Here is a 20938-nt window from a genome sequence, read left to right as displayed (position 1 = left end):
CTCCCCCACCAGCATGAGCGCCGCCTCCACCATGTCTAAGGGATCTGGCTGCTCCTTTGCGATGAGGTCGCGCATGCGATGCAGCTCCCGCCGCGCCGCGGCGCAGTGCAGCCCCGCGCGCGCCCAGTGGCGCAGGCCGATGAGGCGCGGGTCGCTCCAGGTCGCCGCGCGCTCGAGCGCGTCCCAGGCGTCCTCTCCGAGGGCCTCGAGCTCGTCCAAGGCAGCCTCTATCTGGCACAGGTCGCCCATGCGGCGCAGGCAGCGCAGGACGGCGGCGTCCGTCGCGTGCCGCCGCGCCGCGTGCGCCGCCCATTCGGCGGGCCCGGCGCCCGCGCCGGGCGGGGGCGAGGCGCCATGGGGCCAGCGGCGGGCGGCGAGCAGCGGCCACGAGGCCAGGGCGTTGGCGCGCCAGGCGCGGCTGACGCACGCGGCGGCGGCCATGTCTGGCAGGGAAGTAAGCTCCATGATGGACGCAAAAACCATGGGCGGCAGGTCCGGGAGCACTGATGCGGTGCGATAAGGGGGGGAGTGTTGGCAGTGGCGCAGTGTGTTGAGGAGTGAGCGCATGCCAACCCCTGGGAGGCTCCAGCGGGTGCATCACCGTTGATGAAAGGGTGCAGGGTGATCGGCCAGCAGGTCACTGCTCCACCTGAGCCAGCAGCACGACCTTCACCCTGCTGGGCCAAGCGCGCCGCTTCCCGCACCTGGTCCACCCATTCCTGCCGTCCCTTTCGCATAGCTTGATTGCATTTTGGACTTGCATCAGATTGAGATCGCTGCACTCATGGCCGATCGCTGCACGTGTCGATAACAACGGCGTGACACTCCTATTTTGGTATGTGAAATCATGAAAGGGATCAATGACCTTACGAACCTTGTGCCACACTCGTTCAGGGCGGCGCTTTCTTGGATCATTGGAAGAAGTGTGGCCGGGTGGCTGTCATGGCCATGCAGCACGCTGAAGCTGGCCATGCAGCAACAGTAGTACAGTGGCGTCGCTGAATCCAGCCATGTAGAAAACATTGTGAACTTGCAGGACTTGTGGCATCAGCGAGGATTGGCATGGCCAACCACAAGCAGGCCAGGTTGCTGCTTGTTTTCAACAGCTGTGATCACAGTCGTCTCGGCTGGCACGCCCTGCCGCCCCAGGTATGCTGTTGCAAGCGGCGGTGTGCCTCAACCAGGGCGAGCACACCGCCAGAGCGAGCAGTGTTTGCAACACCATCTATGTTTTACAGCCTGACAGGGCAGCACGGCAGGGCCACGGAGACAGAGAAGCGTCCAAGCAGACTGGGCAGCAGCAACGGAGGGCGTGAGTTCCAATACAGCTGAGAGGAAAAATTTGCGCACAAAAACTAAATCTTGCAGCGATCTTCTAACAGAGGCATGTGGGTGGGGCGCATCGCGGCGTCGCAGCCAACGCGCCGCGGTGAAGATGCGCACTACTCGCTCACAAAAACACGTAAACAGCGATGTGCAGCCGGCACAAGCGACTGCGCCCATCGCTTCAAACCAGCAGCCTCGGTCGATGAAAGGTCTGCGGCATGCGCCGAGGCATCGACGGCAGCTACTTCAGAACGACCTCCGCCCGCCTCAGCGCCAGCCGCGCCTGCACCGCGTCCGGCGGCAGTGCCCGGAGGTAGCCGAACAGCTGCGCGCCCGCGTACCGCAGCCCAGTCTTGGGGTCAGAGTAAGGGGCCTCGAGGCCGGTCAGATCGCAGTAGCGCTTGGGGGGGTATGTGGACGGCGGCGCCTCCAGGTTTGGGTACGTGGGGGCGCTTGCGGGAAGCTCGTCATAGCCCTCCGCCTGCAGCATCTGCCGCAGCCGCAGCCAGCGCTTCTGCGGCGGCGGGTGCCTTGGGCCCGGCGGGTGGGGCGCGCCGGGGCCCGCGCGCTTCCGGACGCCGCCGCCGGCGTCGGCAGCACGCGTGTCGCGAGGTGGCAGCTTGAAGGGGGGGTCCAGGGGCAGGAACCAATCCTCCTCGGCAAAGGGCTCGCCGGGTGGCGCCGGCGTGGCACTCGCGCTCGCGCCAGCACGTACGCGATCGCTTCCGCCTTCGCCTTCGTCGTCTGATGGCGGTGCGGAGGAGCCGGCACGCTGACGTTTGCCAGTCATGGCCCCACGCCGTGTGTGTCCCTGCTGATGCCTGCAGGGCGCGTGCTGCGTCTCCCCTGTAGAAGCAAACGTTGCACTCGCCGCGGCAGGCTGCGTGCTGCGTGCTGCGAGACGCAGTTCTATACTCTCTGGCACCGACAGTCGGAATCAATGTGGATATGACTCATGAACACACGCACATATGCCAAGCGTGTGGTGCTTGGCTCATATAAGCTTAATAATGCTCAGATCACCCCAGGAATCATCCCAGGAAGCTGCCTCGGGCTCTCACGTGGCATGGCAAATGCTTTGTGGACCACTGTATTCCAGCAATGTATTAGCGTGTTTATTGTCTACTTCGGCGAGTATAGCGCCTGTGGTAGTGCAAAATGGTCGCGATTGGCAAAGGGGCGAGCGTAGGCGGCCTGATCCTATTTGGGACGACAACCTCTCTTTTTGCTAAAATCGGTGCGTGTGGATACCTGCGCGCATGTGCCAGGGCCGTTGAGGCAGAAAGGGAGCGCACGTTTGATGGTCGATCCCGTGGCTCCCCTCGGGTGACTGAGGGGCGCATAGATATATGCTAGCAGTATTTCCCACGTACAGCTGCCCTGCCGCCACGGCGCACCCGAAAGCACCGCCTCGTTGCCGCCGCGCCGCCGGGAGCGCAACAATGAGCAGCGAGCGGCGAGCTTGCGCGGCATGCAGCCGTTTCCTAGCTTACATGGCAGCATCAGAGTTCTGAAGTTCCTTGCATAGGTGCAGAACGCCATTTTTTGAAAACTAGGGACGCACTAGGGTTGTTGCGGCTGTCTTGCCTTGCCTTTGCCCGGGTGCCTGGGCACAACGCGACACAACTCACCAACAGGCTTACCCTTCGTCCATCATCGCCCCCTTCCCACTCTGCAGTGTATGAGCTGGAGTCTGTTGGCTTGGATGGCAAACCCAAGCTGTTTCAGAAGCCATGGGCTATGACCCTCACAATGTTCCTGGGTGGGTAGATGCGGCCCGTGTCCCAAGGCTCGAAGCATGCAAACACAGGGCAAGGAGAGGGGGCACGGAGGCCAGGTCCCAGGCAGCCGTGGCAAGCCGCTCGAGGCCCTTGGCAACCTGATGCTGCCTCTCAGCACTGCACTCTGCACTGCGGGCGCCCTTGCGCCTACGTCCAGGCCTCGACTTGTTGCGCGCACCCGTACCCAACACACCCCAACACAAGCCCTAGCCGTTAAACCCCAACTCGTCGTAAACGCAACAACCCCTTTGATGACAGGCATGACGTTATGCCTGCCGCTGGCGTACTACAGAGAACACCTGCAAAAGAAGGAGCGGGAGAGCAAGGGCCTGGACGAGCCGCTCCTAGAGGTGCAGGCGGCCGCCTTTGGCTTAGAAATAGGAAAGATAGAGGGTCGCTGGCAGCCTGATGGACGAAGCCCCGGCATGGGGCCGCCAATTGGCGGCGGCGGCACGTGCACGGCATTGGCTGCCGCGCGCCCGCTGCCGCGCGGACGGAGTGGCCGCTGTGGGGGTGCGAGCGCGTCGGCACAGTTGTAAAACTGGTACGGTGCCTCTTCCACGCAGCCCCTGCAAACAGCTCCACTATGCACTCACCTCCACCACCATCGTCCCCACCCCCGGCACCGGCCCCATCAAGGGCGCCCCCGAGGGCCAGCTGCGGAAGGGCAGCCTGCGCGAGACGCTGCTGCTGAGCATCCCCTCGTTCTTCGACCTGGTCGCGACCGTCCTCATGAACATCGGGCTGCTGTCCGTGACCGCGAGCGTGTACCAGATGATGCGCGGCGCGGAGATGCTCTTCGCGGCGCTGTTCACCGTGGTGTTCCTGCACCGCCACCTGAACAAGTTCCACTACTTGGGCATCACATGCTGCGGGGTGGGTGAAGTGAGGTGTGAATGTGCGCGTGAACTCGACTGAGTCGAACATGGCCTGATATTCAAAGGGGCAGAAAATCCCCAATACCTCCTCACGCTTGCGCCCTGTCAGCACATGAAGCAGTGGGGCAGTTGTCCACCTGCCCTTATGTGGTTGATTCTGACCTGCTTTGGCTACCGCGTCATCCCCGGCGCGCTCTGCCCCACCCTCTCCAGGTGGGCATCGCCCTGGTGGGCATGAGCAGCATCTTCAGCGGCGAGGGCAGCAGCACGCACCCGGTGTCCACGCAGCAGATGCTGGCGGGCATGGGGCTCATCGTGCTGTCACAGGTCAGTGGCGCCAGCTGGATCAGACGGTGCAGTTTTTTATTGCACGGGGGCTGCGAGTGTGCTTTGCGTGTGTGAAGGAGGCTTGTCAGGGGGCGTTCGCCAGCAGTGGGCATGGAAGCAGGTTTCAGTGTCCGTGACAGCCTGGTAGCCGAATGCTTTGCTCGCACATTCCCTGGCTTTGCAAGCGAACTATGGCTGTCTACCTGATGGCCCTTATGGCACCCATGAGCGCACAACGCGTGGTTGCACGTAGACATGGCAATACACGCAGACTGGCGCATGCCCTGTCCTCGCTCGCCCCCGCAGGCCGTCCAAGCCGCCCAACTGACATTCGAGGACTTCTTTATGGCTGACCTAGGTGGGTACGCTGAGGGTGCGAGGCACAAGCATGGCATTGCGTAGGTCGCGACGGGGCAGCTCAGGGCAGCTCCCACAGCCGGCGTCAAGCGGTAAATGGAGATCTGGGCGGACGGACCTGCCCCTGTCGTTCGATCACACGGCCATGCACTTACGTGCGGCACACACTTTAAGCAAGCATGTCAACCCGTGTGAGAACCCCCTTGCGGTGCCCCCTCACCACACAGACATGGACCCGATGAAGATCGTGGGTTTCGAGGGCGTGTTTGGCAGCATCCTCATGATCTTCGTTATGATGCCCACGGCCTACTTCCTGCCCGGCGGCGAGGGCACGGGCCTGCATGAGAACACGTTTGACACCTTTGCCATGATCAAGAACAGCGGGACGCTGCAGGCGGTGCTGCTGATTGACATGTTTGCGCTGCTGGCGTACAACATGTGAGTGGGGGGTGGGTACATGTGGGGGCCCAGGTGTGTGTGTGTGTGTGTATGTGTGTGTGAGAGAGAGAGAGAGAGACAGAGACAGAGAGAACGAGAGAGAGAGAGAGAGAGAGAGAGAGTGTGTGTGTGTGTGTGTGTGTGTGTGTTAATGTTCGCGGAAGAGCGCATGTGCATGCGCGCTGGCACCTGCACGCAATTCGGCATTCGTCATCGGGGTGTGTCATGATCACGTCTTGATTGGGAGAGGCACTACCGGCCTGCACAAACTTCAAGTGGTCAGGATGACGTGCTTGCATGTGGGTTGGATTCCTCAAGGATAGCTTCACTCCAACTGCCCGTTCGTTGCCAACATACTCAAGGTGCATGCAACCTCCACGCTTGCTCACAACGCTCCCAGAAGATAGGGGTTCTCATCAAGACATGCCTTCCACCCCACAACACCAACCATATATGAAGACCTACACCCCCCAGCCTGCATTGAACATTGCCCTTACTGCCAAGCACTAGCGGCGCCCTCAGCTGGCACTGCGCTGCCAAACCCACCCTACCCATGACCCCCCCAAACACACACACACACACACACACACACACTGTCTCAAACTGCCACCTCATCAACGCCCCCGCCCTGGCCTGACCCAGATCCGGCATGATGGTGACTGGCCACCTGGGCGCCGTGTTCCGCACCGTCCTGGAGACCATGCGCACCCTCTTTGTCTGGATCCTGGGGCTCATCCTATTCTACACGCCCCTGGGGATGGGCCGCCTGGGGGAGAGCTGGACGGCATGGTCACCCCTGCAGGCACTCGGGTGGGTGCAGGGTGCTGCACGCGGGCGGGCCGCAGGCCGCGCTTTCGGGCTATGGGCGGCGTTTGGCCACGCGCGGCGGCCGCTCAATGTGCGAGAGTTGGGCGCCGCGCTTGCAGGCGCGGCCGCGGTCGCACCCGCGCCTCGGCACTGCCGCTGCTGTCGCATACGCCATGCATGCCTGTCTGGAGCCTCAATTGCGAGGAGAATTCCTTGTATCCATTGCAGTTGACCAGTCACATGTGATGACTGACCCGCAGGTTCGTCATCTTGGTTGCCGGCACGCTGGTGTATGGCAAGGGTGATGAGGAGGCGGACGATGCTGACGTCATCGAGGGCGGCCTGGAGGGCACAGGAACCGCAGCCGCCGCCGACGAGGAATCCGCCCCCCTCATCGCCCCCAGCACCACCGCCGCCGCCGTATCCCAGCCGATCCCCGCGCGCGCGGCGCCGGTGAGCGTCCCCGTCGGCATCCGCGCGGCGTCGCCGCACCACGGGTCGCTGCTGGCGAGCAGCATTAGGGCGACGCAGACGATCACGCACGGCAGCTACAGCCGCAGCGTGCCCCGCGGGTCTCTGGGGCGGCCGGGCCTGATGGCGCGGGTCGCACGGGGCGGGGAGGACGAGGAGGAGTGAGGGCGGCACGGCTGCACACGGCGCGCACGCGCGCTGCTTCAAAACCAGCGTCGCCAGCCTGCGCGGAGGGCACAAGGGAGGCGTGCCTCAGCGCCTGCGGCTTGCACTGTTGGATGCGTGATCAGGAGTACGGCTGGCATGAGTGTGGGGTGGTTTGATTGTAGCTTGCTGGCCACAAACCTGGCTGCCTAGAAAAGCTGCCAGTGGCCCGTGATGCACAAACGGATTTGCTGAGCAGGGCCGGCGCAACGGCGAGGCGCGGCCGGCTGCGGGACGGGCTGCATGAACAGCGGCGGAGCGCCACGTGCCGCTTGCGATTGAAGGCGTCTGGTTTTCTGAGCCTGTTTCGTCTTGCTCCTTGCTGCCGGCACGGTCCTCAGCACAGCGACAGCGCGGCAGCGGACGCTGCGGCGGCACACACCGCCTTGATGACGGCCTTTTGCTTATTAGTCATGAAAGGTCGGTGCTTCCTCGGCAGCGCCTGCATGCGGGCGGCGTTTGACAAACTGTGCCATTCGCAAGAATGAATCGATATTTGAACACAAATTCAGTAAAAATGTGAGGCTCGTTGCTTGTGCGGCGCGCAACGAGCGCTGTGGGGTCCAGTCCAGTGAACACTGCATGATGGAGTCCACCTCGCAGACGCCATCCACTGCGCACAACACATGCAGTGACAGCGCAGAGACGTTTGGGACACCACATCCTGAAAAGCATGCGGCCTCGCCCCTCCTGTGTGGGTGGACGAGCCTCCCTTGGCAGTCCGTGCCGCACACGAGGCCCGGTCCCTGTGGTTGCACGACAACATGCCCCGTACATTGTCAAGTGCTCAACGGGAGGACTGGGATCAAGCGCGCTCACTTGCATGATCAGCAGCTTTGTGAAGGGCCTCGGAGCGGCGGCACCTGCATACTACAGTAAAACATGGCAGTGGGGCCCCAGGTGCCGTCGTGCCGATTGGATTGGGGCCGAGGCAGGGTGACCGCGAGGCAGCAGTTGTTGTAGCATGTGCCTATGCCGTACCACAGTTTGAGATGTGTACATGGGTGCAATCACGGCCACGCATGCCAACGTGGCAGCCCCGCCACTTCCCTCGCAGGACAACGTGAGACCCGTCACCGCAGTTCGTTTAATAACACCGCTTTCTCAAAGGATTATTTCGAACTTGATTTTCTTGCTGTTTGACCAACGATCTTTGATCTACACAAGCCGCGATGCAGACCTCCATGCGCGGAAGTGGGCTGCGGAGTCACTTTATGGGTGCTCAGAGGGTGAGTGAGGACTCTTGGTGCCGTCAGGTCAGCCAATGAGGAGCGCGTGGCTGCCTGGCCAAGTCGCGCCAGCTCTGCAGCAGCAGGAGCTCCGTTGCCCGCGCTGCAGCGGCACGACATGCACCCGTGACATGACCTTGTTGAAGCTGCATAACATTAGATCCATCTGCTGTAGCTTCACTCCCCTTCTCTGTCCTGTTCGATCCCTGAAACAGGCATCGCTCGTGCGCCCTGTCGCCGCCAGCCGCACCAGGCAGCAGGTGGCCACCCAGGCCCTCTTCGGTTTTGGCGCAAAGAAGGAGGACGCTGGCGCAGCCCCCAAGGTAAGCGCTCGCGGGCTACTGCTACCATGCGCGCTGCAGCGGGGCCAATGCATGCACACACATGGACCCGTGCGCACCGATGTACACACATGCAAACACACGTGCGCGCTGGCAAATCAAAACCTTTTGCTTGCTTTGTGGGGTTGGCTAAGGCCAAACATCACCCTCCTTAGCTATCCATTGCCGCCTGGTAACCCTTACATACAAGCAAGCCGATACGTCAGGGGAAATCCTTGCAGTCACACACGCAAGCACGCACAACGCACAATCACAGCTCTACATCTGCATCCAATGCGGCTGGATTTACGATGGGGACTTCCCAAAGGCCCCTGGCTCCTTCAAGTGCCCGGTGGGTCATTAGTCGCGGCTGGCTGCATGTAGGGCGTTTGCGCAAGGGTGTGTCTATGTGGTGGGGGGTGGGAAGGGTGGGTGCATGGGTGTGCTCAAGTGCTGTGCGTTGGAGAGCAGCAGCAGAACACCACATTATTTTGATGAGATCGTTTTTGTTGCACGCACTTTCCACACTTGCCATCCGTGCCGCATCCCGCGCTGGACATCCTGGTCAAACGGAAACCACCCGCTGTGCGCCCCGCAACCACCGCAGGCTTGCCAGGCCCCCAAGTCCAGGTGCGAACGATGCGTCCTGAAGGTTTGCCGCGTCCACCCGTCCGGGACTTGGGCTGTCGGTGATCAGAATTGCGCCATCAGCGCTGCAGTTCGCATCGCCCGGCTGCCACACCTTGGAACCACCGGCATTGCAGGCCCTGAGGGCGCCGCATGCTCGGCTCTCAACCCACCCACCGCCCTGTGGTGGCTTCCACAAAAGTGACGCTCAAAAACCCCCGCACCAAATGCTGCGCAACCGCCCAGGTTCAAGATCTACAAGGGCAAGCTCTCCGGCAAGGTCAGCAACACCGGCGCCGCCATGAAGCAGCGCTTCCAGGCTAAGCAGTGGTGAAGCCGCATGACCAGCTATCGGCCGCCCGCCCAAAGCCCGTCTCTTAATAACTTGCTAGTGCAGGCACGGCAGTGCTGCCATGCGCTTTGCAAGCACTTGGCACTTGGGGTAGAGTGATGCCGCTGCCGGCCCTCAGCGCCTCCTTTATGCATTGTGCAAGCAACACATGAGCGCGACCTGCTCGCCTGCGTTGGTGGGCATGGTGCGTGCACGCGCGTGACAGCTTGTCGGCAAAGCAAGACCATGCGCCTGTGGACCAGTAGCTTCAGCAGCCTTGTAGTTTGTGCCAGTCACTTCACAATCAACCCGCTTTCGCCAACCAGCAAGGCAACTCTCTCTGGAGCTGCTTTGCAACTCATGACTTGCTCCTGTAAGAAGTAGTCGCTTGCTTCCATCATGGACGGGCCAGCATTGGCAAGCTGGAAGGTTTTTTTTACCTGCGCTGGGGCTAGCATCGAATTTCACACTACACCAGCTGGCCTGCTGCTCAAGTCAGAGGTGGAGCGAGGGCAGGTGTGAGCAGGTTCCATACTAATCCTGTGCATGCACACGTGTACTCCCAAGGACCTCGCGCTTCTAGTGTGGCGCCAGGAGGCTACATACATGAATTGCTTGTCGGGCCATTGTCTGGTCGCATATCAGGCATGTAGGCTACGACTCAGGCCACTTTGGGAAGGGAAAGGGGTTGGCCCAACGAAAGGCAGCCAGACCAGATGCATGGAAGCCTAGGTTTGACTGGCTGCAGTCGACAGCAGGACGGTCACTTGGCAAGGCGAGGCAGGGTTTCCTGTACAAATCTGTCTGGGGCGGATGCGCATATTTGCCTTGTCTGCAGAGTTGATACAGGGGGGTCAGCGAGAAGGCGGTTGCAGGCAGCACGCACAGGAATCCATTTGCGCTTTATTGGAGCATAGCATGATGCACGGCCAGTTCCCTGCGGCCCACCCCGAACGGGCAGCGATTAGGCTTCTATGCATCGGCAGCGAAGGGCGTCCGGCGTGCCCTCAACGTGCCCCGTGCCAATCCCCCGCTTGGGCCATCCTTGCTATCTCTCTTGATCCCCTTATTGATGTTTCACAATCATCACAAAGTCCTGGGCAGGATCGATTGCTCGGACAGGCAGGTGGATCAAAGGGTGAAGTATGCGGTGCAATGCTAGGTGAAGCCTTTGATCTTGTTGGACATTGAAAGAACGGAATCGTTCTCAAATAATAGCAACGAGACCCGTTGCAGCTCGGAATGGACAGCGGGTGACCCCGTCATCGTGCTCCCCTCGTCCAGCTCGAACCTTCCTCGACCTCCGTGTTAGCCTTTATCAACGGCTGCCCCATTGCGTGTGCTGCAATAGTATCTGTACGTCTTGACCGAGATGTTGCGGCAGTTTCAGGGGGCGTCGACTGGGGCGCAATTGGGGCTGCCACCAGGCACAGGCAGATGTGCGCATCAGAAGGCTCGGTATGGCCACACCCCGTTGCCCCTTTCCATGCGCACACCTGAGCACAAAGTGCCACGCCGCCATCTTGCTGCAAGGACGAGCTGGGCGCTCGAGGTGCCGACCAACAGTGTCAGCGCCGCCAGCAACCCCGGCTGTTCAACATTTCCAGGCGTCATGCTCAAGCTGGTTTCTTTTCACCCAGCCATAGCATCCATCGTGCTCTTGGTGCGCCGGTTGGGGCAGAAAAGGTGCTGTTGAACATCGTCGATCATATAACCTGTGCCTCGACACACAAGTGCTTTGCTGCGAGCCCATCCGCCAAGCGACCAATGAGCGCTTTGATGCCAACCGCCGGCCAGCATTGTGCAACGCTGGCCTCGCCAATGTCTCCAACGCTGGCTCTCCTGATTACTGCTCGGCCTGCGATGTGCGTCGTGATCAACGTGCACGTTGCAGTCTGCAGATGCAGTTGCTGAGGCGGCCACCGCGCTGTTGAGGGCGTCTGTAAGCATGGCAACAGGGACGACGACAGCGAGCCCTTCACCTGCCGCGCGAGTGAGCTTTCATGGTGGTACCAGTCAATGCGTGTGCATGTTTTTCTTGCCAATAATACGCATTGGTTACTGTTTTGGGACGTCTAGTGATGCAGCCTCTGCTCCTTCTCCCGTGTACCCTGTGCTGGTCCTTGGGGGCTACCCACCAGCCAGGCAGGCATGACGAGCTCTGCGTCTGCAGATGTTGCAGGAATTCAAATGCGTAAACACGCGCAGTGACGCAGGTACATGCCTGGGGATGAAGGACACCACAGGTCCATTTCTGCGGTCCATAGCGCAGCTAATACACAGCCCAGCCAAAGCCCTGCTGTTCCTCTGCAGCAGAAGTCCTTGCCTCACCGCCAAGAAATCCCCTGCCTGCCCTGGCGCCGTTCAAGACCACAGGACATCGACAACCACAGCGCTCCTCTGGACCTCCAATCAGATGGCACCCCCGCCGCTGCCCACTGCTGTGAAGCTAGGGGCCAGATCGACCCCTTGGTCCTGGCCGACGCCATCGCCGCCGCCACAGGCATGGTGCGCCGTTCCACGCAGCTGCTGCAGCCGCCACCGCCGCCGCCGCGGGCGTCAAGCGTCGACGTCCGCTTCTCTGTCACTGCGCAGCTCCATTATGGGGAGCAGGTGGCGGTGGTTGGGGACGCCCCGGAGCTGGGGGCATGGTTCCCAGGAGCTGCCCGCCGCCTGACGTGGACAGAGGGCCACGTCTGGACAGGAGAGGTTGAGGTGGCAGCTGCCAGGAAGTCTCTGGAGTTCAAATTCATTGTGCTGGGCGACGACGGAGGAGAGTCGTGCTGGGAACCCGGGCGAAACAGGGCGATGCAGCTGCCGCCCGCGGGGCGCAGGCTGGTTATCGCAGCGCCCGCATGGGGCGACCCCGCATGCGTGCTGCAGGTGGTGGAGCCGCTGCAGCTCTCGGAGTGGGCCGCGGCAGCAAATGAAGTAGCAGGTGTCATAATCAACAGCGGCCGCATCCAGCAGCATCGCCAGCCCCAGCAAAAGGGACAGCCGGACCCCGTCCCCGGCAACGGTGCGCCACCCACTGCAGCAGATACAGGTTCAGAGACAGCACCACCCACCGGGGGGCATGTTGCACAGCAGCCGCCCCCACCCCAGCCGCCGCCACAGTCCTCGCCCCCGCCGCCGCAGCAGCAGCAGCAGCCGCAGCAGCAGCAGCAGCAGCAGCAGCAGCAGCAGCAGCAGCAGCAGCAGCCATCGCGCGACGAGGCCGAGCTCCACGCTGAGATGCTTGCGCTGCGTCGAGACGCAGCCAACATCGTATCAGAGCTTGGAGCCCTGCGGGAGGCCATGGGGCGGCGCCTGGCGGCGCTGCAGGCGGGGCAGAAGCTTCTCGCGCGCGTGACGGCCGCTCAAATCGTGTCGAGCGTCCCCGGCCCGGCAGGTCGCGTGCGCCGCGGCCGGCGGCGGCGCGCGCGTGCCGCACGGCTGGCGGCAGCGGGGGAAGAGCACGCGGCGCCCGCAGGAGCGGCGCCGGACGCTGCAGTCGGCAGCAGTGACGAGCACAGGGCGCCGATGGCAGATCTGGGGGCGAGGGGCGGCGCGGGTTTTGACGATTGTGCGTGGCGGCGGCAGTGGCGGGCGAGGCGCGTGGCGACCCGGCTGTGAGCGGCAGTGGGATTGTGGCGCAGGGCAGGCACGCCTGTTGCCCGCGGCCAGTGTGGTGCCTGATCAGGCGGTCCATTGGTCACCAGACACACCAGCAATGCTCATTGTGTTTGTGCAGTTCCCGTTGTGTGCATTGTTGATGGTCTGAGTTTAGCTTCAGTCCGCCTGCTTTCCTGTGAGCCGGTCTGCAGGCTTTTCCAAAGATATTCTGTGCGCAGGGTTTGTTCCACCACTCCCATCATTCCAGCAGCATTGCTGGGTATATCTCAAGCCTGAACCCCAGTCTACCTGGTCTGGGTGCATGGCGCTGGCAGCTGCCTTGCTTGCGGGGCTACTGCGCTCCTGAACACGCATGCGGCGCCTTGTGCTGGCTGCAGGAAAGTACTGTACAAGATCAGTCTGAATCAACTCGATGATTGACTCCGGCAGTTTGAGGGGGGGCGAAGGGAAACACGCACGGGCACGGGCACCACCCTGGTAGCCCTGTACGGTAATCCGGCATGCAGGTGCTGTGGGAGGTGTGCCGGTCCTGGCCACGGCCAGCAGCTTGCATTGGGTGTGAGGGGGTGATGAGGCTTCCCACGTTGCGTGATGGTGGGGGCTCGCTCCACTGAGCTTTGAGGCATCAAGACATGGAGGGCAGTCCCTGTGCGGCACACTCCCAGCAGCGTGAGGCAACGCAGTCGTGGTTTGTCAGGCATATGAAATGGCTATTGTGTCATGACGTCCAATCTAGCAGCCCTTTTCTGAGGATCTGGGTGCTGGGCAGTGAGGAAATGAAGGCCTTGCGTGTGGAGCGATTGCCGCAACACCCGCCTCCACACCGGTTTCCCTCGCCTGCTGCCAGAGCCCCCGCCGGTTCGGCAAACCTGTCGGCGGGGTGTGCACGACATGATCACATTTGCTTGATACACAGTTTGTGGATTGCCTCGTGGCCCGCGCGTGGCCAATCGGTAGAGTTGGCCCCGCGGGTGAGCGTGGGTGACAATTTCATCGACCAGCAACCCAACGGCGAGATGCAACCCCGAATTATGTGATCGTTCAGGCGCTTTCAATCCGCGTACTCGCGCCTGACCAGGAGCCGGCGTTTCGACGATTTTCGTCTGTGGGAGCGAGAGACACTCGAGTCTTCTAGTGCTTCGTCAACGAGCTTCGCCACTCTCCACCTCTCGCTGTGCTGCGAAGATCGCTTTCTCTCTCGACCTTGCAATGCTGCGCCAGTTTCAGGGCGCGAGGCATTGTGCGCGACCGGGGTTGCCCGCCGGCACGAGCGCCGCCGCCGCGGTGTGCCTCTCCGCGAGCCCGTGCATCCGCACAGCAAGGCGCCGCCGCCATGCTGCGAGGGTGAGCTCGAGCCGCGAGGAGCCGACCAGTGGCGCGGGTGCCACTGTCGACGGCGGCAATCCGCTGCTCCCCAGCGCCGTGTTTGAACTGCTGACGTCCCACCCCGCTGTCGTGTCAATGGCACTCTTGGTGCGTCAGCCAGGGCTAGGGGCCCGCTGCGCACAACGGTTGCCCGCTTGCTGCAGATCACCCCCTTGGGATGCGCAGCGCATGGCACAACCCGCACGGAGATATTGCAAGTGCGCCCTGCCTGCGAACGCGACCAACCCTCTCACGCGTGCTCGCCCCCTTCTCGGCCGCACACCGCCCGCAACCGCGCGACACAGCCCCACAACAGGATTGCCAGCGCGGCCGCAGCGCTGGTGAGAGCCGCCCGGGCGCACGGGAGGCGGCATGCGTGTGCGGGACGAAACCGGGCCACCAACGGCACGTGCGAGTGTGTGCCGCTGCCGAGACCAGAATGAGCAGAGACGACAACAGAGTGCCTGCATACGACCTGCGTGCAAGCTTTTGCTTTGGTGGAAGCTGCACAGTCATTGGCGCCAGGGCGCACGGCTCCGGCCCTGTCTGGCGCCACAGAACTTATTATCCTCAGGGGCCAATCCACTCTGATTACACAACACCTGCACCGTCGCAGAGCCCACCGCAGCATCAACCCCTCTTGCCCATGCCCTGTCGTGCACCACCCACTTACCCAACCCCCCAGGTCCAGCGCGGCGACCACCCACGCCCCACCCGCAAGGTCCCGCCGCCCACTGTGGCCGCAGACGCCCTCCGCCGCAGCCCCCTGATGCTGGACCTGCCCAGCGACCACCCGGGCCTCAGCACCCTCCACGGCCTGGTGCGCGACCAACACACGACAGCCGGCGCGCCTGAAGACTTGTTGGGACGCGACTTGCGCTGAAATCGAGCCGCGAAGCGGACTGTCGCCAGCCTGCTGTTTTGCATTCAGAGGCTCAGTGGGAGCTCAGCGTCGCGGCCGGGAGTGAAAACGGGCGGCGGTCGCGGCATTGCCGTGCAGAGTGTGCGCTGTCAAGACGAGCCCTCGCAGCTGCGGGTCCTTCCGCCTCTGCACGCACGGCTGCAGCGAGGCGATTTGGAATGACAAGCATGATCACTAGCCCTGAGTTGTCAGCGATACCTCTGAATCACAACACAAACTTGTGTTCGGGCCCGCACACCCTACCCTCGCACGCGTGCCTGCGTGAGCAGTCTGAGGACGCCGTGCTGGCCGCTGTTGTGAGGCTGATTAGGGCGCAGGGCCTGCTTGAGGCCAAGTCCATGGTGCTGGCGGATGCATCGGTGAGGCGGGAGGCGGGGCGCAACGGGTTGCGCTGCTGCCGCTCGCAGACGAGGTTCCTCGCTCCAAATCACTGTGGTGGACCCTAGATTTGGGTTTCACAACACGCACATGCTTTGTGTCTCACGTTTCTATTCACTGCCCTGCTATTGCGCTGCATGGAGTCGCACAGCACTCGCTTGCGATTGGATGCGGATCCCCTTCCTCTCCGTCCCCGCCGCCGCCCAAACCTGAATGTCGGCGTTCCTCGTGTTGTGCTGTGCACCCCCCCCCTTCAGGTGCTGCTGCGTGACCTGGCATGGCTCTGGACCTCAGACGACGACGAGGCCGCAGAGGCCAGCGCCAGCGCCCTCGCCTCGCAAGACGCCGGGGCGCTCGTCGCCGCGGCGGCGGCCGCTGCTGCTGCCGCTGCGGCCCCTGTTGGGTATGACGAGCATCTCGGCCTGGAGGCGCCGCCTCGTTCGGTGAGTGGTGTCATGCGCGGCACGAGGTGTGCCGCAACCTTGGGTGTGTCTACACGTCGCAAGGGGGCGCAGGTTTGGCGCAATCAGGATGACGAGGGACGGGATACGTCCTTACGTATCACCAGGTGATACGACCACACCTTTGATGAGCTCGCCGCTGCGCCCCAGCTGCTCGCATCCCTCCTCCCAACGCCCCCTCCGATTGGTTCTCTCGATTTGCGTCTTAACCCCCGCAGGGCGATGACGGCGGCGACTCCCTAGGCAGCGGCCCGGCCGCTGCTCACCACGCAGGCGCGAGGGATTCCACAAACGCGTCGGCTCTCGGGGACGCCATCGCTGCTGCAGCGGGGTCGGCGCGCCGGCCGTCGCAGCAGCCAGCGACGAACGTCGACGTCCGCTTCTCTGTTACAGCGGAGCTCAGGTTTGGGGAGCAGGTGGCGGTGGTCGGGGACGCCCCGGAGCTGGGGGCGTGGTCCCCGGAAGCTGCCCGCCGCCTGACGTGGTCAGAGGGTCACGTCTGGACAGGAGAGGTCGAGGTGGCAGCTGCCAGGAAGTCGCTGGAGTTCAAGTTCATCGTGCTGGGCGAGAGCGGCGCGGCGGAGCGCTGGGAGCCGGGGCAGAACCGGGCGGCGCCGCTGCCGGCCGCGGGCCACAGGCTGGCCGTGACTGCGGCTGCGTGGGGTGACTCTGCGTGCACGCTGGAGCTGTTGGCGCCGCCGCAGCTCCCGGAGCCAGAACCAGCGGTCGAGGCGGAGGCGGAGGCAGAGGCAGAGGCGGAGTCGGACTTGATCAGCAGCAACGGCCGCATCTCGCAGCAGCCGCAGGAACAGCAGCATGAGCCGCCAGCCGCGGTGCAGGGTCAGGCGGCTGCGCCGCACCATGACGGCCCGGTCGGTCAGCAGCGGCAGGAGCAGGACCAGGAGCAGGAGCAGGACAAGCAGCATCAACAAGAGCAGCCGGAGCAGCAGCTGCAGCAGGAGCTGCCGCAGCAGGAGCAGCAGGAGCAGCCGCAGCAGGAGGAGCAGCAGGAGCAGCAGCTGCAGCTGCAGCACCAGCCGCAGCAGGGCGACGAGGCCGCGCTGCGTGAGCAGGTGCTCGAGCTGCGCCAGGACACCGCCAGCATCGTATCTGAGCTGGAGGCCTTGAGGGACGCCACCGCGCACCGCCTGGCGGCGCTGCAGGACGGGCAGAAGCTTCTCGCCCGCGTGGCGGCCACCCAGATGCTCTCCACTGTCCCCGGCGTCGCGGGCCGCCGGCTGCGCGACCGCCGGCGGCGCGCGCGCGCGGCGCGGCTGGGGGCGATCGGGGAGGAGCGCGCGGCGCTGTCGGCAGGCGCGCCGCGGGGGGAGTCGGGCGGCGGCGAGGACGAGCCCGGGGCTCTGCTGGCGCCGGAGGGGGGCGAGGGCGGCGAGGTGGTCGATAACGATGCGTGGCGGCGGCAGTGGCGGGCGCGCCGCGCGGTGAAGCGGGTGTGAGCGACCGTGAGACGAGAACGTTGACCAGGTTTGACCGTTGTTTTAGGCTGGTGCGATTACGACGAGGCGCTCCACTGCAGCTTCCTCGGTGCTTCCAATGAAGCCCTTTTCTGGTCTGGGTGCGGCTGCCATGGCGGCAGTGCCATCCTGGGTGATGCATGCACTGGTTGACGCCGGCAGCGCTCGCATGTCCTGCGGCGCGCAAGCCGCACTCGGCGACGACCCAACTGGCTGCCCGCCTAGCGTTGTCCGAGCACGCATGAGGCGTGTGCGCAGTGCTGGATACCCGGCTCGAGCGCACAAGCCGGTAGCGCTTGAAAGTTGGTTTGCTGCTTAGTTTGAAAAAGCGTTGACTCACCTTGACACCAGACTGCTGAGAGTGGTCTGGGGGCGGCCGCCTTCCCAGGATGCCTGCACTGCTTCCCCGTATCCTTTGGCAGCGCTTGCACATTCTGCAACGCGCAATCCGTGTCAGCGCGGCCGCAGCCCAAAGCCTGCCTAGTCTGGCCTGGGTGCGGCTGCCTGCCCAAGCTGCCTGCACTGCCGCGCATATTTTACTAGGTGTAATTTCAGTGTAACCATCCACTCGACCTGCGGACGCCTGGATGCGGGGCTGTAATATCAAAGCACAGCTGGCTTGCAGGCATGCATGGGTTTGTCCGGTCCTTCCGCGGATGGCAACGCCTCCTTGGCTGTTGGTTTTGCCAGTCATCAACCCGGCAGCCAGTCGTGCAGCCTGAGCTTGGGGGGCGAAGGGGTTGGCGGCTAGTGGGGGTACTTTGGAAAAGGCCTAATGTTGGGAGCCAGGCACCTTGGACGAGGGGAGGGGCCCCCAAGGCTTTTGGGTGGGATCCTCAGTGGGCGCCTCTGAGCTGGCGTCTCTTGTTCCACCAACTGCATTGCGTCGCGATTCTGGTTTGTACACAGGCCCCTGTGATGGCCGGGCTGGCTTGCTTTTGTAGTCGGTGGATGAGTGTGGGTGTTACAGGGGGCCGCGGGGGGTTGGAGGGGGTTGGAGGGGCTGGCAGGGGTCTGATATGCTTTTGTGTGGCATAACGGTGGGATGGAGGGGTTGGGCATGGTCGATTAGGCTGGCTGTGTGCGGCCTGGCGGCGGGACACCGGCCGCAGCTGTAACTTGCATGGGTGACTTGCCAAGGGTCAGTGGTCGCACAAGCCCTGATTCCCGCAGGACGAGGTGCGGCCGTGCTTTGTGCATTCGCTGAGGGTGATGGCAAGCACAGCAGTGGTAGTGCTCATGGACAGAATGGGCCGGCACGCATATGCCAGATGGCAGGAAAAGTGAGTGCCCCCCCCCGGGCGTTGAACCCAGGGTGGATTGGAGTGCCGTGAGGCGAGGCCGAAGCCAGCGCCTGTGGCTAACGATGGGTGGTCCACAGCGTGGACTCTACACAGCCGCGGGGGCTGCGGGCCGGGCGCAAAGACATACCCCTGGTTGAGTTTCACCCCTTCCAGGAGCAAACCCAGCACCGGTTTCGTACAGGGTACAGGTGGCCAACCCCTTCGGGGGATCTTAAGGGAATCCCCATCATACCCCCGGCGGATGTGCAGTTGCACACACGCCGGATTGCGCCACCAGCTCCTGGATCCCCAGCACCTGGGCAGAGAGCGAGGTTGCGGAAGCGCGTCGCGCGTGCGCATGTGCAGCGAGCACCGAGGGTAGCGCTCGGTGTTGCGCTGGCGGTGTCTGCAAGGGCTGCTCTGCTTGGGAGCCGTCATGCATGACCACGACCGCTGCTGAAGTGCCAGCGGTCGAAAGCGCGGTGGCTTGCCAAATGCCACAACTGGACCAGTTTAAGGACTGGCCGCAAATTTCAAATGTCTTGTGCGTACTGGGCCAAGCTTGATGACGAGTGGAGTTGAAGGGAGAAGGGGACGAGGGGACGTGTCAAAGCGCACCAGTGCTGCGCGATGGTGAAGTAGCATGAGAAGGGTTTGTAGTCGCTTGTAGGCTCGGAAGAAAAGTCTTGATGATGAACGAAATCAATTGGGAATGACCGTTTGTGGCGTGTTTGTGCGCTTTGCAACTGTCTGCAAAATCCCGTCCGCCCGGCTGACGCACGTTTCTGCGAGCAGGGAAGTGACCCCCGAGTTGGTGAGGCAGCTGCGACCTGAAGCGCTTATCACGCCTGTCAGTGTGCATAACAGCCCTGGAGCTGGGCGTCATGGGCCGGCGTGTTGACCGGCACTGACCAGCAGCAGCGGGTGCTGCACGCGCGAGAGGACCGTGCAAAGCGTGCGTCGCTGCACGCAGCCTGCAAGAAACACAAGATTCTGGCGCATAACTTTGATGTTGGCGTCTACTTTCAGCATGCAGAAGGCGCCTGTACGCATGGTTTGCAGCGGCAGCAGCAGCTGCAGCAGCAGCCGCAGCAGCAGCAGCAGCAGCAGCAGCAGCAGGTACTTGAAGTGCGCTGCGATTGCAATCATCTCCCGCTGCCGCGATCGACACAGCTGCTAGCTGGAGCTGATCTTGGAGATATCGTCCCACCGCCAATGTCACATTTGGCAGCCAAAGTTGGATGGCGCGACCCGACAGCAGCAAGGGCAAGCACAAAAAACCACAAGCCAGTCAGTTCAGTGATTACCTCACGCATCGGCCGGGCTCTAGAGTGCGCGCATGTTGCAAGCCGGCCTGCGAGACCGCGGCGCTGTTTGCAAGTCCAAGGTCATTGGAAAGGGCCCAACGTTCACGCTGCTGGAGTGGCCCATGCACCCGACACAGCAGATCCTGGCCAAGCCGACGACAGGGGAGGGACGGTTCAGGCGCCACATCGCCTGGGGAGACCCAGAGGCGCGCAGCCCGCAGAGCACTGCAAATCTGGAAGTGTTCATTCACCAAAAACAGAATCAAAGCACCCCGAGCACAGCCGAGAGCGCTGCATAACCTCGGCCTCATCAGCTGCTGCTCTGCTTGGCCTTCCACTCCGCAACCCACGCGGCCGCCTCCTGCACGTTCGCCGGCGCCTCCCCCTCCCCGGCCCCAGCGCCCGCCCCGTCGCTGTCCGAGCTACCCCCCGCCGCCGCAGCCGCCGCCGCCGCGACCTCCTCGGCCTTCCGCTTCGCATCCTCGGCCTTGCGCTTCGCCTCTGCCAGCTTAGACCTGACGCCGTCATCCCTGGACTTGACCTCCGCCTCGGCCGCCGCCTCGGCCGCCGCGGCGGCCTCTGCCCTTATCTTCTCGGCCGCGCGGTCCGCCTTGGCCTTCACGTCTGCCGCCGCCGCCGCCCACGCCCTCTCCGCCTCCGCCGCCGCGCGCGCCTTTGCCGCCGCCTCCGCCTCCGCAGCAGCCTCCGCCTCCGCCGCCGCCTTGGACTCCGCGGCCGCCTCCGCCTCGGACGCCGCCTTCTCCTCGGACGCCCTCCGGGCCTCGGACGCCGCAGCCTTGGACTTCGCGAGCGCCTCGGCTTCTGCCGCCGCCTTGGCATCGGAGGCCGTCTTAGCGTCAGCCTCGCGCTCCGCCCTGATGCGGTCCAGTGCGTCCCGCTCCGACTGTTCCTTCTCCGCTGCCGCCGCCAGCTGCTCCTTCGCCGCCGCCTTTGCCACCTCCAGCGCCTCCCGCCGCGCGCCGTCGTCGCGGCCGGCGGCCGCCGCCGGCGCCGCCGCGGGCTTGGGGGTCGTGGC

At 63.4% G+C, this 20938-nt stretch overlaps 6 protein-coding genes across 6 annotated transcripts in view; 3 read left to right on the top strand and 3 right to left on the bottom strand.

The window, feature by feature from the left end:
* The window catches only part of MNEG_0412 (hypothetical protein), a gene marked incomplete at both ends in the record, with an annotated part of 3469 nt that extends 3004 nt beyond the window's left edge, over positions 1-465 (bottom strand). The window contains one exon of the mRNA XM_014051115.1: positions 10-465. Coding sequence (XP_013906569.1) covers positions 10-465 — 456 coding nt within the window. The remainder of the gene's footprint in view (positions 1-9) is intronic.
* Positions 466-1567: 1102 nt separating this feature from the next.
* MNEG_0411 (hypothetical protein) lies at positions 1568-2116 on the bottom strand (the record flags this gene model as incomplete). Its single annotated transcript, XM_014051114.1, has 1 exon — positions 1568-2116. One exon carries the CDS (start codon positions 2114-2116, stop codon positions 1568-1570), a length of 549 nt encoding a protein of 182 aa, XP_013906568.1.
* A 943-nt stretch (positions 2117-3059) lies between these two features.
* Positions 3060-6550, top strand: MNEG_0410 (hypothetical protein; the record flags this gene model as incomplete). The annotated part of the gene is made up of 7 exons (XM_014051113.1): positions 3060-3088; positions 3674-3983; positions 4199-4312; positions 4619-4670; positions 4897-5107; positions 5750-5917; positions 6175-6550. 7 exons carry the CDS (start codon positions 3060-3062, stop codon positions 6548-6550), a joined length of 1260 nt encoding a protein of 419 aa, XP_013906567.1.
* Positions 6551-7761: 1211 nt separating this feature from the next.
* On the top strand, positions 7762-9099 carry MNEG_0409 (rubredoxin; the record flags this gene model as incomplete). Its single annotated transcript, XM_014051112.1, has 5 exons — positions 7762-7818; positions 8034-8141; positions 8416-8490; positions 8746-8768; positions 9012-9099. The coding sequence occupies 5 exons, from the start codon at positions 7762-7764 to the stop codon at positions 9097-9099; spliced, it is 351 nt and encodes a 116-aa protein (XP_013906566.1).
* A 6066-nt stretch (positions 9100-15165) lies between these two features.
* MNEG_0408 (hypothetical protein) lies at positions 15166-17294 on the top strand (the record flags this gene model as incomplete). The annotated part of the gene is made up of 3 exons (XM_014051111.1): positions 15166-15357; positions 15634-15819; positions 16056-17294. 3 exons carry the CDS (start codon positions 15166-15168, stop codon positions 17292-17294), a joined length of 1617 nt encoding a protein of 538 aa, XP_013906565.1.
* A 2918-nt stretch (positions 17295-20212) lies between these two features.
* MNEG_0407 (hypothetical protein) overlaps positions 20213-20938 on the bottom strand; it is a gene marked incomplete at both ends in the record, with an annotated part of 6417 nt that continues 5691 nt past the window's right edge. The window contains one exon of the mRNA XM_014051110.1: positions 20213-20923. Coding sequence (XP_013906564.1) covers positions 20213-20923 — 711 coding nt within the window. The remainder of the gene's footprint in view (positions 20924-20938) is intronic.

The sequence above is a fragment of the Monoraphidium neglectum genome, assembly GCF_000611645.1.
Source record: "Monoraphidium neglectum strain SAG 48.87 unplaced genomic scaffold scaffold00032, whole genome shotgun sequence".
Lineage (NCBI taxonomy): Eukaryota > Viridiplantae > Chlorophyta > Chlorophyceae > Sphaeropleales > Selenastraceae > Monoraphidium > Monoraphidium neglectum.
This window is presented reverse-complemented; position numbering and strand designations above follow the sequence as displayed.